The sequence below is a fragment of the Siniperca chuatsi genome, linkage group LG4, assembly GCF_020085105.1.
Source record: "Siniperca chuatsi isolate FFG_IHB_CAS linkage group LG4, ASM2008510v1, whole genome shotgun sequence".
NCBI classification, from domain to species: Eukaryota; Metazoa; Chordata; class Actinopteri; order Centrarchiformes; family Sinipercidae; genus Siniperca; species Siniperca chuatsi.
This window is the reverse complement of record NC_058045.1, coordinates 796,197-816,172: the sequence shown is the minus strand read 5'-3', so window position 1 is coordinate 816,172 and position 19,976 is coordinate 796,197. Positions and strand designations below refer to the sequence as shown.

The 19,976-nt window shown below is 39.8% G+C and overlaps 1 protein-coding gene across 1 annotated transcript in view; it reads left to right on the top strand.

The window, feature by feature from the left end:
• The window catches only part of ntrk3a (neurotrophic tyrosine kinase, receptor, type 3a), a 286,883-nt gene that overhangs the window by 246,185 nt on the left and 20,722 nt on the right, over positions 1–19,976 (top strand). Inside the window, exons 15-16 of the mRNA XM_044193839.1 lie at positions 3,356–3,528; positions 14,968–15,211. Coding sequence (XP_044049774.1) covers positions 3,356–3,528; positions 14,968–15,211 — 417 coding nt within the window. The remainder of the gene's footprint in view (positions 1–3,355; positions 3,529–14,967; positions 15,212–19,976) is intronic.

The window sequence follows — 19,976 nt, the reverse complement described above, 5'->3', positions numbered from 1 at the left end:
GTGGATAATGGCTCTCACTGTGGTTCGCTGGAGTCCCAAAGCTTTAGAAATGGCTTTATAACCTTTTCCAGACTGATAGATCTCAATGACTTTCTTTCTCATTTGTTCCTGAATTTCTTTGGATCTCGGCATGATGTCTTGCTTTTGAAGATCTTTTGGTCTACTTCACTTTGTCAGGCAAGTCCTATTTAAGTCATTTCTTGATTGAGAACAGGTGTGGCCGTAATCAGACCTGGGTGTGACTAGAGAAATTGAACTCAGGTGTGATAAACCACAGTTATGTTTTAACAGGTGGGGCAATCACTTTTTCACACAGGGCCATGTAGGTTTGGATTTTGTTTTCCCTTAATAATAACAACCTTCATTTAAAAACTGCATTTTGTGTTTACTTGTGTTATTTTTGACTAATATTTAAATTTGTTTGATGATCTGAAACATTTAAGTGTAAAAAACATGCAAAAAAATAAGAAATCAGGAAGGGGGCAAACACTTTTTCACACCACTTTATATTTTAAGAAGTCACACACTGTCGACAGTTTTATCAAAATTGCTGTGAATGAATGTGTTAGCTTTTGTTTATGTTCAAGCCTAGTGTCTATTACTCTTTATCATTATTAGTCCTTCTGACTGTACCTCAAAATAGATGCCTTTTTTACTCCCTAAAACATTGTATAGCCACCATCTCATTGTCTTACATTTAATATCTTATATAGGAACAAAATCCTACTTACCTTCATGTATCCATACTTAACTTTTACATGTTAAGATGTCAAACTTGATGTTGTTGACGACGTTTCAGTTTTAAATTGATTTATTTTAAAACTCTACCAGTAACGTTACCACTCTGGCACAAAATGTCTGCGACTCGCAGACAGCGCGAGAGTGGGTCCACTTGATTACTATCCCAGCATATGCTGGTGTCACATCTGCTGGGCGGAGTTGATTATTGTAATCAGTTATAAATTAGTTTTTCACTGCACGAGAAAACATGTGGCGTGAGAGCGTGTGAAAAGTGTCTCACAGTCAACGCTTGAGCGTTGGAGAGTTATTGCCCTGGACAATTGTCTAGTCCTCCTCTTGTTCAATTTCCCAAAGTACACACGGACAACTCAAATTTTCAACTTAATCACTTTTAATTTTCTTTTTGGCTTTGTCAGTTGATCAGTAAATTAGGTTGTAAACCTTTAAAGACAGAGAAACAAAAGTTACCATTTTGACTAAACATTTTCAAATGTTTTAGTAAAGTTTTAACATTAACATAATTTTAACATTTTTAACTTGTACTATCCTTTTGTATCTTATGCATTTACATTTTTTCAAACTCAAAATAAAATTTAGCACAAACTCATTTAAACACAAAATCAATGAAGTCAATGCTGCAGTGTGTTTCTTAGCCAATCTACACAGCAGTTAAACATACTTGTCCAATTAAACAGCATTTCAAACATCATAAAATTAAATAAAACATTTCACCGACCATTGGCGTCTTGGGATTGAACCATAGAGTGAACTTGGAGTGTCTTCTCTCTGAAGTTTCTTTGTTTAAATGAATGATAACCTCCATGTTTTTACAGGTGCTTTCAATCAGTGACAATGACTGATCTGGTCATAAGCAGCCAGTTTGCTGCTGCTGGTGCACTCTGGGAAGTGTAGTTCTTTTAGACCTACTCCTGAGATTTAGCTCAACAACAATAGCAGTTTTGCTAGCGTTAGCTAACAACTATCCATGAGCTAACACAAATGGATGAATAAACTGTATTTACGAACTAGGAGCGAGACAGAAGCTTTATCGTCTTCATGGCTCTAACTGACGCAACTCTCTCACTCACACTGATCATTCAGTGGTTGAACTGATCAGGGGTCAGATAAACGCTAAGTGCCCTTCTGTATGGCTGTATGTGTTGGAATGGCTGGTGCCGTGTTTTTCCTGTGGCTTTAATGAGACGGGTAGAACAACCCATGAAGTGATTCACTGTAAGTGGGGTCATAGTGGGAGAAATGGTGTCGTTAGCCTGTACCTGTAGCCAGCCTTCAACCTAGACACACAAGGCGGCACTGATCCAGGTGTTCAGCTGCAGTATGACACACAGGTGTAGCGCTGGACTGAAGGAGAATGTTCTCTGTCCATTCCTCTTTGAACTCTGTGTTTTCTTCATCAACTTTACTTTTCCTTAAACACTTTAAGAACAACTTGTTCACATGTGGAACAACTTGCCCGAAGAAATTAGGTTGTCTGAGTCAGTGTTTTCGTTTAAGTCTCGTCTCAAAACACATTTTTATCTGAAAGCATATCCTGATTTTACCTGAACTGGCTGTTTATTTTACTGTTTATTTTATTGCTTTTGTGTATTTTATTTCTTTATATCTCGTCATTCACTGTGGTATTTTATTTCTCTTGTTGTGAAGCACTTTGTACTTTCTTTTGATAAGTGCTCTATGAATAAAGTTTTATTATTTTATTATTATTATTATGTCAGTGACCGACAATGACAGCTCGTTGTCATGGTAATGGCATTGCACTCCTTGCTATGATTGGACCGGAGTCAACGTACACACAGAAACTGACAATGGGCACGCACAAACATACAGTACATACAGGTGGCTATGTGTAGGCTAGCTGTCTGCTGTGTCACATGTGTGCACTAATATGGGCATGCTCAATCATAGTAGCAATGCTCAAACACAAGAAAATAAAGCCCTACATAACGTGATACCTGAAACAGGGTCAGATTGATTTGCAGTTGGGTCCAGATTTGAGAAGCCATGAAGTACTTTATGTTAAATAGTTTCAAGTGCCACATTTATTGGTTTGTTATGTTTAGTTTTGTTATATATATATATAAGTTATGTCAAAATCTGATCGGTGGTGTCCTGTATCAGCTATTACAGTGAGAGAGAGGGCATGAGTTTGGAATTCTTATGGAGTGATTCGATTCACTTTTAATTAAAGTAAACAATATTGGCATTGTGATAATAAAAGAGATGCTTCCAAAGCATGTAAGCATAGAAATATCAAAAACATTATTGTGTGTTTTTTTCTCTCTCTCTTTTTTTAATTTATCAACAGTCCTAGCTACCTCATAGCTGTTCCAGGCTCTTTTTTATTTTGAACCACACTAAATTGCAGCTATTACTGCTACAAAAATGAACCTGTATCCTTTTTTTACTGCAGATGCTGTTTACTAAACTACAGTGGTGCTCCAAGTGAGAGAACTGGACTGTAACAGGACAGATAAAGGAGCCTAGCCCTAACCCTCCACCGGATGTTTCCATGGCCACCTAAGTGTAACCCTTGATCTGTGCATGATTTGGTCATGTAATCCACACCATACTCTCCCTCTCTCTCTCTCCCCAGACGCTGAAGGACCCCACTCTTGCAGCCAGGAAGGATTTCCAGCGTGAAGCTGAGTTGCTGACAAACCTCCAGCACGAGCACATAGTGAAGTTCTATGGAGTGTGTGTGGACGGAGACCCTCTCATCATGGTGTTTGAGTACATGAAGCACGGAGATCTCAATAAGTTTCTCAGGTGAGTTCAGAAGACAAACAACCGGTGGGGGAGGAGGTGTGGTGCAAGTGCATCTGCTGTGAGTGACCACAATAACGGCCTTTGGACTTTGGGAGTAGAGTGCCCAAATGGGAACTAATGGGATGAAAGTGCAACTGTCCAAAGTAATCAAGTATTTCATCCGTCACCACACAAAAAACTCTTGCATGAAATTTTCCATTTCTATTGTGGAAACCGAGATTTGTCCAAATATTATGTAGCTTCACATGTTAATTTTCACATGTGCTTTGATAAGAGTGTTAAGTAATGTGAAAATTGAACTGTAAGTTATTTTACAACTGCAAGGCTTTAAAGGACCATACCAGTGATTTTACACCATCAGTCCAGTATATCCTTATGTTACTGACAACCAATTTATGCAAGTGGCAACTTTCTCAACATAGCTGATGCATCATAATAAAACACACATCCACACTGGTTTTCATTCACCTTAGCTAATTTTAGAGTTTAAATCGTGTTAAAATGGTGGAGTGATCTGTGCATCCCTGCTGGTGGTGCGTTCACGTGCTGAAGTGAAAGTCTGACGACAGACCTTCATTCAGCTGCCACATAGTCAAACTATCAAAGATCGCTTACTGGATTAACAGGGCTGGAAGACCCGCATAGCAGTAAGTACACAAAATGTAGTTAGCAAAGATGTAACTCTGCAAAGTAGCAATGCTTTCGCAATAAAATGTCAGACAGAGAATATCATGATGAGGATCTCAGACAGCAAGACGATTACATTCTCTACAGACTGACTGTCTGAACCAGAGTATACCAAGGTATGGTCCTGAGGCGAACAGAGCGAGACAGGAAGAGGACAAGAGAGGACACTGCAGATACATCAACCAGAACATCAGCCTCTGAACCAATAGACAACAGCTGCTGGTGGAGCTGTAACACATGACAAACTATCCACAACAAGAATGTGACACGTGGGAGCCGCTGTTGGAGGAGTCGAGGTAGCGATGCAGTGGATGAATGTACAATACGATAATACAGATGCAGATTGTATGTTAATGCCAGGTGTAAATAGGTTATAAGGGCTGGGTTATGCTAGAAAAGAAAGTTGGCAAAAGTGTTTATAGGTGTTCTGAACGGCCATACTTGAAGGAGGAGTGAAGGGGGCAACACACAATATCATTTATTGTTTGGTGTTTCATTGTCCTGGAAGACACTCATAGTGTTGCACTCGGTTGTTCACACGAAGACTGACTGAAATATTTCTGTAAAGAATGAAGAAAGAGAGTTGAGAGAGAAGTTCAAAACCCACCTACTATCTCACCCTTGCATAGCTGACCAATCACATAGCTCAGGTTACGACTGCCATTCCTTTGTGCCATTGCCCCATTGGATTTATCACAATGCTATTTAATTCTTGTAAACATAGTGGAACATGGACCTGGTGTTGACTGTTTGAAGGGTCTAAAGCTAAAACATGGAATGCTTTTGTAAATTTACATTACATTACACATTACACAAGGCCCAGTGTAAACCATTGTGTTATGTGTTATCAGTCACCGAATCCATAATTAAGTCAAGTCAAATGTATTTATATAACACATTTCATACAATGTAAGCTCAATGTGCTTCACACACAAGATGAACAAAATAAAATAAGACATGAGTACATATTTAAATACATATTTAAAGAAAAACAAATTCATATATCCATCCTCTGCCCACCCACCAACATAGACGCACCCACCCCATGTACCCAAAGAGAGAGAGAGAGAGAGAGACAGAAGCACAGGCTAGCCATTGGCCGGAGAGAACAAGAAGGTCTGGAGTTTGCTTTTAAAGACGACACAGTTGTGGTGCATCTTATGTCATCAGGCAGTTTGTTCCAGAGAGTGGGCCCATAATAACTGAGTGCACCTTCACCAGATTTACTACTGATCATGGGTACAGTTAGGAGACCAGTGTCTGATGATCTGAGGGCTCTGGAGGGTTTGTAAGGAATGAGCAGACCATTAAGTGATTTGTTAACAGTGCACAATATTTTGAAATCAATTCTGTATTTTATCAGAAGCCAGTGAAGAGATCTAAGTATAGGCGTAATATATTCAGTTTTTCTGTCCCAGTGAGGACTCTGGATGCAGCATTTTGAATGAGCTGGAGCCGTCCCACAGTCTTTATGGGGAGTCCAGCAAGAAGGGCATTACAGTAGTCGAGCCTGGAGGAGATAAATGCATGAACCAGTTTTTCAGCGTCTGACTGAGACAAGATGGATTTGACTTTGGTGGTAAAATGCTATTCTAGTTATACTTGTAATGTGGCTTGTGAAGTTTAGTTGTGAATCCAAGATAACACCTAGATTTCTAACCTGCTCACTGAGTTTCACAGACAGCGTGATCAGTTTGGAGTGGATCTCCTGTCTCTGACATCTAGCGCCTACCACAAGGACCTCAGTCCTGTGTTTGTTTAACTGCAGAGAGTTTTTGGTCATCCAGTGTCTGATGTCACTGATACAGTTGACAAGTTCAATTATGGGGTTGAGATTATTGTGTAATTGTGTATCATCGGCATAAGAATGGTAAGATACATTGTGCTTCTGTATGATGGAGCCAAGTGGCAGCGTATAGAGATTAAACAGTAATGGGCCCAGAACTGAGCCTTGTGGGACCCCACAACAAAAGTTCTAGTTTTGCTGTCAAGAGACACAGAGAATGTCCTGCCACAGACCCATCACAGACCCATCTGTGATGAGCATCTTTTTCAGTAATGGTGTAATAACAGAATGTTTGAGGGAGGAGGGGAAGACTCATGTCTCAGACATCATGTGATAGACAGTGGAATACACATTTGAAAAATTTTGAGTTTAGCTGCTGTATCTGTACCTCTTCTAGATCATTAGAGGTAGTAGATGAAAAATGATGCATTGTTTCCACAGTAGTATGATGATGAAGGGGGGGAGGCACGCCAGATCCATTAGTATATGAAATTGTTAGATTCTTCCTAATATCAGAGACTATTTCGTGGAAGAAGGTGGCAAATTCATGACATTTGGTGGACAAGAGGATTAATTAGGCCTTTACACAATGGAGGTATTTTAATCTGCTCTTACAATGTGATATTAAGCATTACATTTTTTTTTTGCAGTGACACAAATTGCCTTGAACAATATTTTATCTTAGTGTTTGGAACAAGCAGTTTTCACTGGATAGTGATGTGTGTTTACAAAGATGTTCCATGTGCTTGGCAGGAATTCATTTGGAATATCCTTAATATAAAATTACACCAGAGAAACATCTCAAATTATCCTGTAAATCAAAATATCTATAACGAATAAAAGACAGCAAAAATGAAGTATTAACAGCAAAACAGATTAAAGTATTAAAAGTAAAAATAGTCATTCTGCCAGTTGAATATTATGGTGGAAAAAGTATTCAGATATTTTACTTAAATCAATGTAGCAAAACCTCAAGTAAAAAATACTATATTTTCCTGCATTTAAATGTTTCCATTTTTAGTACAAATACAGAAGTATTAGCTACAAAATGCATATCAATCATATTTGCATAGCATTTGTATGTGAAACCTGAATCTTCAAAGTACAGTAACTGGTAACTATAAATGTGGTGTAGTACAGTATTTCCCTCTGAAATGTAGGACAGTAGAATTATAAAGTAGCATCAAATGGGAAAACCTGAACAGTACTTAAGTACAGTACTTTAGTAAAAACTGTTACTTTCCACAACTGGAGTCTTATTGCATAGCATATCATAGGCTCATAATTACAGATCTATGTTAGCAGCATTTTCATTGTGTAGCTGGTTGAGGGTTGAGCTAATTGAACTACTTTATATACTGAGCTTGAATGTTCATTCTCGACCCTGAAGACACAAATAAAATAAAAAAAGTCAAGGTCTGAAAAAGCTAGGAACTTAGTAACTGAAACTTGAGGTAATATTGTCTGTTTTCTGTTCTGTTAGGTAGTTTAATCTTTAACAGTGTATCATATTTAATATTTAATCATATGTTTTGTCTGTAAATTCTCACTCTACAAAGTAACAAGTTACTGCAGTTGTCAGATAAATGTAGTGGAGTAAAAAGTACAATATGTCCCTCTGAAATGTACAATGTAGTATCAAATGGAAATCCTCAAGTATATATTTTATTTGTAAATACAGTATTTGAATATATGTACTTTGTTACTTTCCACCACTGTCTCAAGTTATATATTTAAAATGCTAGTTTTCTTCTTCCTCACTTCCTTTATTTGTGTATCGAGTAGTGAGTCTTAGTGTGTGGGAGTCTGTTCCTTGGTGTGTCCTACTCATCTGTCAGCTGCCTTGACTTCCTTTGACTTTCGTTGGCTTTACTGAGATATTTCGGACCTTCAGTGGTCATGACCAGTGATCAAAACACTGCAAAAAGTCCATTTTAACTTTCCCTCATTAGTACATGAAGTAGAAAGAGACTGAAGCGGTTGAGCTGAGCTGCCAGGCCTCTGTGTGGCACAGAGAACCGTGTGTTAGCTTGTAGACACTGAGTGATGGATGGGCTTGTCTCAGTGAACTACTGCAGGTTGATGCCTCAATTTTAACCTGATCACCAGACTAAGACCACCTGCTTGATAAGACCACTGTTCCTTCTTCCTTTACGGCCTCACATTCCTTCTGTAAAGGTGAAACCTCCGCACACTCCTGTCAGGCTGTTTATGAAAAATGTTTTTAGTGAGCTGCCTGTTAGAAAGTTATAAATATAAATGGACTGTGCTATCTGCACCATAGTCAATATGCCTTGCTGTCAGAGCCTTGCTCTGACAAGACACTGAACCCCAAATTGCTCCCGAGGGCTGTGCCTTCAGTGTGTGAGTGTGTGTCAATGCATTACTTTCTTTCAACTGATGAGCAGTTGGCACCTGCCATCAGTGTGTGAATGGAGGAAATGTTCTTTTTAGTTTAGGTCTTAAACCTGCAATAACTGTTTTTTTTTTTTGCTACTTGGGGGCAGCGGAAACAAGTAGTGAACACAACATTGACATATCACCAGCTTTTAAGTTGATATGGTGAACTTGTTAGCAAACAGTAGCTCATTTACACATCTCGCAGACACAGAGCAACATATCATGCAGTTGGAGGTGTGTTTGTGTATCCTGATGGACGTTAGTCCGGTCTTCTCTTTGTCAGCTCTGTTTGGTCTCCAGTAGCTGCTGAGGGAAACATCTGGCTCTTTAGCTGCTAGATGCTCCACTATGTTCAGCAGCTGCTCTCTGACTGCGTCTGAAGCAGCTCGTGTTCAGAGGCTTCATCAGAGCATTTTCTCTGAAAACAGCTTCCTGCTGCAGCCAAAAACAATGCTATGAGAGCGGTGAGAGTGAACCAAAACAGTAAAGTTGTGGACCGCACAGCTAAACACATGTTGATGTGATATGCCTGAAAGTGACAAGCCTTAACTGGGAGATACTCCTGAAACTGACTTAAAATGATCAGCTAGATCATTTTTCTAGAGAAGAGCTGCCACAGTCACACTCCCTCACAAACAGTCCCTGGCAGGGTACAGACACATGCTTGCAGACAACAGCCCAAATTTTCATTGTAGTTCATTCGATTTAACATTAATGAGCTACGCTGATATAATCTGCCGCTGTTGATGTTTTCCATTCAATCGGCAAACATGACAGTCAGAGCTGACTAAAAATGAGACGCCCGCTATCTACGTGTTTTGTACATTGCTCTTTACTAATAAAGCAAATAAGGAGAGAATAAAGGTTTGATAGGAGATGTGTTCAGATGTGAATCCAGGTATTTTCCCAACCAGGACTGGATCCAAACTAGAACCAACTATTGGAACCCAAGTGGTGACCCCTTGACCTTTCCAACAGCAACACTACCATCAGGCCAGAATGTCCTCTTGTACATACAGATGGGTGACAAATTAAAAAGCAAGCAGTGTGGTGTGTGCAGTATGTTAGTAAGGTGTTATTCCACCACGAGCCTCCAGAACAGCTTCAGTTCTCATGGTTAAACAGTACATTCTCCAATTGTGAGGGCCTCTTCTGGAGGGATGAACAGCATTGTTCCTAAAGATATTCCCTCATTTGGTGTTTTGATGATGGTGGTGGAGAGCGCTGTCAAACATGGCGGTCCAAAATCTTGAGATCTGGTAACTGTGAAGGCCATCGCATATGATTCACATACTTTTCATACTCATCAAACCATTCAGCAAGCTCTGTGACCTGTGTGGAAGCATCTGCCTTCAGTTTGTTCCTACACACATTTATTTAGATTTAATTTCTCACCCATCTGTAACCTAAAATCTGATGAGCAGATTACCATAATAATTTACATTTAATGTTTGAGAAAATATCTGTCCATTTTGGCCATTACCTCAACCACCAAAATAACGTGCTGGATTTCCACACCATGTTTATTGTAAATGTTTATTGTCCCTTGAGGAAGAGCCTTTTGCAATCCCACTGCTTTATCTATGGTCCCCCACCTTTACAACAACATCTGCACTTGGACCTAAAATATGTGATAACCCAAGAGGAGAAGTGCTGTGTCTTCTTTGAAACAAAGCTGCTGCTAGAGAATTCTGTAATCATCAGTTGTGTTTGTGAGACACAAATGTCTTTTGATTAAATAAGGCTGAGGAATTCAATTTGTGTTTGAATGAAAGAAATACAGTATTTGTCTAACTGATTTGATTGTTTTTATTTGCCATCTGTTATTCATCTGCTCAGCTTATTGGACTTAATTTCACCACCAGGAGCTGTCCACAGTCTGACCTGACAAACAACCTTGTGCAGAAAAAACAGTAAAATACCAGTATCGCATGAATGTATTGATTATTAGATGGCCATTTTATGTCTTTTAATTGGGATTATAATTAGACTTTCTAATGTAGTTATATTGCCATATTTCTATGTGAATTTCTGATTCAAGGATACATCCTAGGAATGCGCTGGGACACATCATCAGTGATGTTACCTGAGATCATTGGGTGTTACCTTCACCCTCACTCAAGTGACCCAGTCAGGGTTGATCAGACCCTGACTTGTGTCCCAGCAGCATTGGCCCATCTCGAGGCCCTCTCAGCAGCCTCTGTGGTGGACTTTATGGCTTTTGTCTTTGCAGCCCCAGAGATGCCAAGTTGGCTGTAGACTCGGCACCCTACTTCTATGGGCTTACAGTGAGCCTCCCAGCCTTGTGCCCGGCACTGCTCCTCCAGCTCCTGGTCCGCTTCCACTCATTCCCCTCCTCAATGCCAACAACATTGCCAGTGAACATAATTCCCCAAAATGTATTTGGAAAATCATCTAGTAAGGTAATTTCTGAGGGTTGATCCATTCATATACAGATATTTGTGGTGTGTTGAAAACAGACAATCAACAATTCCAAATGGATGGCATTTTTGAGTGGCCTATCCAGTCCTGAAAATAAATATACTGTATGACTTTTGCAAAGCCTGTAAATAAAGAGAGTTTACTTTTTTAATTTCAACCCAAACAGTTTTGGTTGATGAGTGAACAGCTGGGCATGTATCATGAAATGCTGCAATATTGAAACATCAGTAGTAAATAGTTATTGAAAGCATGACTGATGATGAGCTATTACATGATACTTTTTCCCCCCGAGGTCCTTACCTCACTGATCTCATGACAAGAAGTTCCCCAAGCTGAGTCAGCCCTAGCTGCTCACTCACTGCGAGCTGCTCTGGATGAGAGCACATGCTAAATGCCTAAATTGTAAATTGCGGTTGGTAAGCTAATGAGCTGCATTATGTCTGCTGTGATTTGATGTTATTTGCTCCCAGGATGCTTTGCCCTGCAGAATAGAACATTGGTACTTAGTCCGCCGCCAGGAAGTGAAGTCTGCCAGTGCTTATGTATGACTCTGAGTGGGTGTGTGCGCATGCTTTTATGGGACAGTGTTTCAGTGAGTCTCTCTGTGCCTTGGATGCTAATTTCAGCTCAGTAATTGTGTTTCCATTAATGTGCTGGCATCAATTCTTCCAGGACATACAGTACATAGCCGGCACCCATAGCCCTCGAAAGCACCATGCACACACACACACACAGGTTGACTACTGGGTTCACTTTGTATTTAAACACAGGTCATCATAGCTCAACTCACACTCTGTCCTTCCTCCTCTCTTTCTCTCTCTCTCTCGATCCTATCGCTGACACTCTATTTGAACATAATGGTCACCACTGTGCTGAGTCACAACTCTGAGTCAGTCAAAAGTGGCACTGACACTGAATTGTGCTGAGGAGGTCACTTTTTGATAAATCGTCATATAGTGGACATTTTGTGAATGTATGCAGATCCACTGGACCAGTAGGACAGTTTGTCATGGGGGATTTAAATCGAGAAGCATACCAGCAGTTGATATATCAAGAACCTGAAGCACTTCAACATGCTGAATACGAGTAAGGTAGTCTGGCTGTCTTGTCACCAAGGACACACTGATGATGTATCCCATTGCCCTCCAACACAATGTGTGTGTGTGTGTGTGTGTGTGTGTGTGTGTGTGTGTGTGTGTGTGTGTGTGTGTGTGTGTTGATACATATTGGGCAGCAGGATCGGCCCTGCCTCCTTCTCCTCAGAGTATTTTTAATGTTAAACTCATTTAGCTCTTTGAAATCTGAGATTATAGAGCTGACCTTGTTAAAGTAAACGTTCCTTATTTCATTGAATGTTGTACATTGTAGGAGGAAGGGCATCTCTGTCTCAGCCTCACCTGTCCTACAGTGCCCACATGTTCTGTTTTCTTTTGGCTGCCAGGATTGTTTGTGTCTTTCTGTTTCGATGCCAGTTTGTGGTCACTGAGCCTGTACTTGGTCAGGATCTGCCTCTGCTTTCTGTCTCTAACAGCAGAGAGATATTCTGCCAGTTCATCATCTCTTTTTAGGCCCAGATATCTTTCAGGTCTACTTTGGCTTTTAGCTTCTTCTTTCCAATGTTCCAGATAGGTGTCTTTACATTGCGTTATAATTTGGTTTCCTCTGACTGATGTTCGGAAAGCAGTGCTGTTGTGAGACTGGCCAGAGAGTGGGGCAGTTAGTGTTAGCACCAGCTGACATAGGGGACTCTTCTGGGCTCAGCTCTTGGGTTTGGAGGACTTTGGGATGAAGGGTGTCTAGGGGGCTGAATTTAAGGTGATTAAAAAATTTGAGTGCTCTCTTTTGAATGTTAATTATCTGTGTGTGTCTATCTAATTCTGCTCTACATGTATTTGTTGGTGATTTTCTGTGTATGTGTAAAATGTGTCTGCAGAATTCTGCATTTAGAGACTGGATGTTTGTCCCAACAGGTATAGCTATGATGACTGAGTGGACCCCATAATTCACTACCAGACAGTGCAATGGGCTGGATGACACTATCACTATCAGTTAGTTAACCGTGCCTCTCCTTGTGCCCCTGCTGAGTGTGATGCTGATTGTGAAAAGTTTCTTTTGCACTTTGCTGGAAAGGTGGACTTAATAAGATCTGATATCACCCCCAATCCTGCCTTTTTAGATGTGGATCACCCGCTCAGGGATTCTTTAAGCAATTTTTCTGATGTTACTCTGCCTGAACTCGCAGACATGTTATGGATTGTATTGCGCCACTTTTACAAATGATTTTTAACAGCTCGCTGTCTACTGGCTGCGTCCCTGATTTCTTTAAAACAGCTTGTGTCCAGCCAGTCCTAAAAAAATCTGGGCTTGATCCCACCCTCCTGGATAACTATCGCCCAATCTTCAAATTACCTTTAATTTCGAAGATTCTCGAAAAACTTGTATCTAAGCAGCTTCTTGCCGCTGTGGAAAACAATAATACCTTTGAAAAGTTCCAATCTGGATTTCGTCAACACCACAGCACTGAGACAGCCCTTCTCAAAGTCACCAATGACCTTTTAATGAATGCAGACGCAGGCATGTGTTCAATCCTTGTGCTGTTGGACTTAAGCGCTGCCTTTGATACAATTGATCATGGCATTCTTTTAGATAGACTAAGACACTGGGTGGGCATATCTGGCACTGCACTAGACTGGTTCTCATCTTATCTGTCCAATAGGAAATTCTGTGTCAGCATTAATAACTTCATGTCATCCTTCTCCCATATCAAGTACGGTGTGCCTCAAGGTTCAATTCTGGGACCAATATTGTTCTCCTTATACATGCTTCCCTTGGGTGATGTCATCCGCAGACATGGTATTTCTTGTAATTGTTATGCAGATAACACACAGTTGTACCTCCCTGTCAAGCCCACTGACCTTAGTACGCTGAGTTCTCTGCAGGACTGCCTGTCTGACATAAAAAATTGGATGTCGATAAATGTTCTTCAGCTCAACTCAAATAAAACTGAAATCCTTGTTATTGGGCCCCAACACATCACTAAACAAATACTGCCATCTACTGGTAACCTGTCACAACATATCAAGCCTGTTGCAAGAAATCTTGGTGTCCTGTTTGATAGCAATTTATGTTTTGAGCAACATATCACTAAGCTTCTCCAATCATGTTTTTATCACCTCAGAAATATTACAAAAATACGATCTATTTTAAATCTTAATGATGCAGAAACTGTTGTACATGCTTTTATCTCCTCATGCCTTGATTATTGTAACAGCCTGTTCACTTGTCTTAAACAAAAAACTTTGAAAAGACAGTACAGAACTCAGCTGCTAGGCTGTTAACCAGGACCAAGAAGTACGACCACATAACACCTGTTTTAGCCTCTTTACATTGGCTCCCTCTTGGTTTTAAGATTGATTTTACTTTTAAGGCTCTTCATGGCCTGGCCCCAGATTATATTTTAGACCTTGTAATCCCTTATGAACCGTCACGTAGTTTGAGATCTTCGGGCAGTGGTCTCCTGTCTGTTTCTGAGTCCAAGATGAAAACTAAGGGAGACAGAGCTTTTGCTATCAGGGCCCCGAGGCTCTGGAACAACCTGCCCGAAGAAATTAGGTTGTCTGAGTCAGTGTTTTCATTTAAGTCTCGTCTCAAAACACATTACCTGAACTGGTTGTTTATTTTACTGTTTGTTTTTTTGCTTTTGTGTATTTTATGAATTTTATTTCTTTATATTTTGTCATTCACTGTGGTATTATAATTCTCTTATTGTGAAGCACTTTGTACTTTGTTTTGATAAGTGCTCTATAAATAAAGTGTTTTATTATTATTATTATTATTATTATTATTATCAAATGTTTTAAGCCATAAAATTTTAATTGGAATTTGAAAATTATAAAAACACTCTTAATTGCATTTAGAGCTCTTCGAGCTTTTTCTTTTAGTACATTCACAGCTATGTTGAAACACCCTGATGCTGTTATGGTTAAACCAAGGTAGGTAGAACTCATACTGTGTTCAATGATATGATTAATTATGGTAAACTGGTATTTGTTCTCCTGGCATCTGGGGAAAAATCTTGACACTACATTTCCTGAGCTTCTATGACTCTGTAACTTCCTCCACAGAGCCCATGGGCCAGATGCCATGATCCTGGTGGATGGACAGCCTCTGCAGACCAATGGGGAGCTGGGTCTGTCCCAGATGCTTCACATAGCCAGTCAGATTGCAGCTGGGATGATCTACTTGGCGTCTCAACACTTTGTGCACCGTGATCTGGCAACCAGGAACTGCCTGGTGGGGAATGGCCTCCTGGTGAAAATAGGAGACTTTGGCATGTCCAGAGACATTTACAGCACAGATTATTACAGGGTAAGAACATCACTTTTGTTTCATGCACTATACACCTTTTGTTCTTTTTTTTTCCATTTCTTTACCTAAAATTAAAAATGAATTTGCAGTGTACAGTATGCATGTCTCATATACACAATATCTAGATTTAATGGCATTTGGTGTTACTGCTGATTGGTATGTGTATCCATATCTCACTTTAGTCCGGAGGATCCATAATTACTTGGTGATCGCCAGACCTTTCGTTTAGTGCCAACCTCGGGCAGTCAAATTAACTAAACACATCCATGCTCCCAGAAGATTAACCCTTTCATTTTGGATCATTTGTCAACTTAATATGACTGAATACAATCTACTTTATAGTATGGCCACTGATAATTCTGGATTCTGATTCTGGCTGGAAGTTGTGAATTAACTTTTAGTAACCAGACAGTATAACTGGACACTATGACATTCATGTTTGTTTGCAGCTCTATGTAAATGTAAAGACAGCAACAGTGAGGCTAAGCGCAAGAGCTTGGTGATAGGGTTATTTGTGTAACCACCACCAACAACCAAAGAAAAGGAGAAATAGCTTCTCAGTGAGAACCAAGCAAATTTAATCACAAATGTATTTGATATTTGCGTGAATCTGGACATCCAAATCTGTCGAAAAAAGCCAAAGACTTTAAAAATAATGTTAGCTGTGGTGAGGCTGGTAACAGGGACAAAAATAAAGACATGTGGAGAAGTTACAGTTAAGGATAAAGTGAGAGAATGAGAAAGAGACTGTGACAGATGAAGGGGGAGAGAGAGAGTTTTACGTAATTCACGTTATCTCCATTGGACAGACAGTTTTAATAACATGTAGCAGAATGCTACTCTGTTCTCTGTTCCTGAGATTGACAGCAATCAGTGAATTGCTCTTTCTTTCCTGGTTTGAAAACTTGGCAGGATTTTAAAACTCTCTGAGCAGCCTTGTGAACCCCTTCCCGTTAAGTTAGATGTTGCCTAGAAACACAAACGACAGAAATTCTGAGGTTCATTAACTATATTCCTTTGATGTTTAAAACAGAAAAGCAAAATTTGCTAAATGAGTAAATTATTGATTACAGTGTCCATAGTATGAGTGGGATAAGAAATAATAAATCAGAGAAATAATTTCACTTGGCATGCTCTAAAAAAGAGAAAAGTAGACAGGGAAAACAGAGTTTTTGATCAAGAATGGACAGACTCTTGCATGTTCATTCAGTTAGTTCCAACCCACTATGTCTCATACTGTATGTTCCGAGATCGTGGAGATTATTAAAAACGGCAATGTGAAGCACCACTACGAGACAAAGCACATAATAGAGTATGTTTTGAGCAGGTTAACAGGTTCTGATGATAAATCAAAAAACAATTGTAATCATATAGAGGAGATACATCATTTAATAAAAATCTGAAACATGAAATTGTAAAAGTGGAACTTTGGCCATGAAACAAGCATAGAGTAACAGCTCGCAAGAGGTTGGCAGGGTGACAGCAGCCCACTGCAGGCAGCTGTCCCAATGACAACAACTTTATGGTATCATTGGCCCAGCAAAGCCGCTTGCTCGTCTTTAAAGGTGAATTAAAAAGAGCATTGTTGAAATTTTTTGATAACAGTGTTATGGTGGTGTGCAGTTGAAGAGACCCCAGCTGCACTAAATTTTATCAAAAAGTTTACGTTTCTAAATTGTAACCTTTATTGAAATGGCATTTAGACAGCTATATAACTTCTACAGATTCTACAGGATCTCCTAGACATACTGTATTATTTATCAAAAGATGGTCAGAAGTGCTTAAAAGGTCAAATCCTTTACATTCATTACGGCATTTACAAGTGAGATGCCACTACAGGTTTTGGTTTGTTTACTTCTACCTTCAGCTCAGATTAGTCTGTAACAAGACAAAGAGACAAATGGATGCTTCATTTTATTTTTCTTAACAGTACATCCTGGGATTTTAAAAATATTTGGAAAGTGTGTCTATTGGTTCATGACCAAAATAATGTTTACGATGACTGATATTTATGTGATGATAATTACACGTCATCACCCATGCAGACCGCCTAAGATTTTTTCTCAAAATGTCAGCAGTGGACAAACAGAGGATGAATAACTTACTGCATTCTACTAGCGTACAATAGCTGCAGGAGAGGAGACTGCTACCTTGGCTGAACTTGACAGTCACATTCACTGTATAGTTTCTGTAAATTAATTGGCCTGCACCTGTTTTTTTAAGGATTTGTAATATTTTAATGAGCCCTGGATCTCGGACGAGATGTTGAATTTCTCATTTGGGTCCCAAATAGAGAAGATGAAGAAGCTCAGTTGTAAATTTCCTGCCTATGTAGAAGAGGTTTGTCTGTGGTTGATGGTAACAGCGGCTCAGAGGGATTTTCAGGAGACACTCTCAGCACTGTAATTGGCATGGTGGGAAATAATTTGTATTTGGCAGTAAATGTCAATGACTCCAATGAGTCCCATCCTCCTAAGTAGCTTCTGTGGACTGTTTTCTTTTTAATGGCTGCTCCAACATCTCAGCAGGACTGCTGGTACAGCAACAGAAATGGCTGACTGATTTTTTTTTATTATTTTAACCCTCATCAGCAGTGAACTGGTTCAGTGGTTCAGTTTTACAGACATTATTTCTCCCTTGTTTATATTGCTCATGTGCACTCACCCCCACCATAATGCAGCATAATGTTGAGTTGTTTAGATTGAATTTGTTGTATATTTACTAGGCTTATGTCAGTATCGGCCCAGAGTCTGAAAGCTAAAATGTACAAAAAGTGAAGTTGGCAGGGGAAGAATGACAAAGACACACAAACACACAGAAGGCATCCAGCCAGACTAGGCAGATGAAATATTTTCTTTACATATCATCACCTCACTGTCATAGATTAACAATGATAGAGTATTATGTGCATATCCAAAACACACGAATATGACTACAATATGAACCTGAGTGCTGCATGCCGGGGGAACAACAATGTGATCTGTGGGTTATAGAAAAGAAAACAGCAACAACCACAACTCTGTTAAAGTAAAAAGTCTAGTGTTATTCTATAATTTTGCTATTGTGAACAAATCCCATGGAAAGACCAAAACCAACAATGTGTTAGTCCGCCTCTCAATACTACCAATGGGCTCTCAGCTCTCAGCCCACTGGTTCCCGCTGAAGACTTAAACCTTTAAAAAACACCTCACAAATATATAGTTTCATTTTAAGAAAAGCCTCAGTTATATCCTCAAACAGCTGCTCGCTGTAGTTTTTAATCAAACAAAAAGGAGGAAATAGTGCGTTTGTTGGGTACTATTTTCAGCGGATTAATCCAATAAAACAATAAGTTTTATTTATATAGCGCCAATTCATAACAGAAGTTATCTCATTGTACTTTTCCTATAGAGCAGGTCTAGACCATACTCTTTATAACATTAATTACAGAGACCCAACTAATCCCACCATGAGCAAGCATTTGGCGACAGTGGCAGGAAAAAAACTTCCTTTAAGAGGCAGAAACCTTGGACAGAACCAGACTCAATGGTGGGTGGCCGCTGCCTTGTTAGCTTTTGAGAGAGAGAGAGAGAGAGAGAGAGAGAGAGGTTTAGAGAGCGAGAGAGAGAGGTTTTGAGAGAGAGAGGTTCTGAGCGAGAGAGAGAGAGAGAGAGAGAGAGAGAGAGAGAGGTTTAGAGAGCGAGAGAGAGAGGTTTTGAGAGAGAGGTTCTGAGGTTCATAAGGGATTACAAGGTCTAAAATATAATCTGGGGCTTGGCCATGAAGAGCCTTAAAAGTAATCAACAAGATCTTAAAATCAATCCTAAAACCAACAGGGAGCCAATGTAAAGAGGCTAAAACAGGTGTTATGTGGTCGTACTTCTTGGTCCTGATTAACAGCCTAGCAGCTGAGTTTTGTACAGTCTGCAGTCATGTCAAAGTTTTTTGATTAAGACAACATATGCCCACCCAGTGTCTCAGTCCATCTAAAAGAATGCCATGATCAATTGTATCAAAGTCAGCGCTTAAGTCCAACAGCACAAGGATTGAACACATGCCTGCGTCTGCATTCATTAAAAGGTCATTGGTGACTTTGAGAAGGGCTGTCTCAGTGCTGTGGTGTTGACGAAAGCCAGATTGGAACTTTTCAAAGGTATTATTGTTTTCCACAGCGGCAAGAAGCTGCTTAGATACAAGTTTTTCGAGAATTTTCGAAATATAAGGTAATTTGGAGATTGGGCAGTAGTTATCCAGGAGGGTGGGATCAAGCCCAGATTTTTTTAGGACTGGCTGGACACAAGCTGTTTTAAAGAAATCAGGGACGCAGCCAGTAGACAGCGAGCTGTTAAAAATAATTTGTAAAAGGGGCGCAATACAATCCATAACTTCCAATAAAAACCTAGTTGAGATTTTGTCGAGAGGGCTGGAGGATACTCTCATAAGAGACATGATGTCTGCGAGTTCAGGCAGAGTAACAGCAGAAAAATTGCTCAAAGAATCCCTGAGCGGGTGATCCACATCTAAAAAGGCAGGGTTGGGGGTGATATCAGATCTTATTAACTCCACCTTTCCAACAAAGTGCAAAAAAAAACTTCACAATCAGCATCACACTCAGCAGGGGCACAAGGAGAGGCAGGATTAACTAACTGATCCACAGTCTTAAATAGGAATCAGGATGCACCTGATTTTTGCAATGTTATGTAGGTGAAAGAAGGCAGTCCTTGAAATTTGTTTCATGTGGGAGTTAAAGGATAAGTCCTGATCAAAGATAACTCCGAGGTTCCTA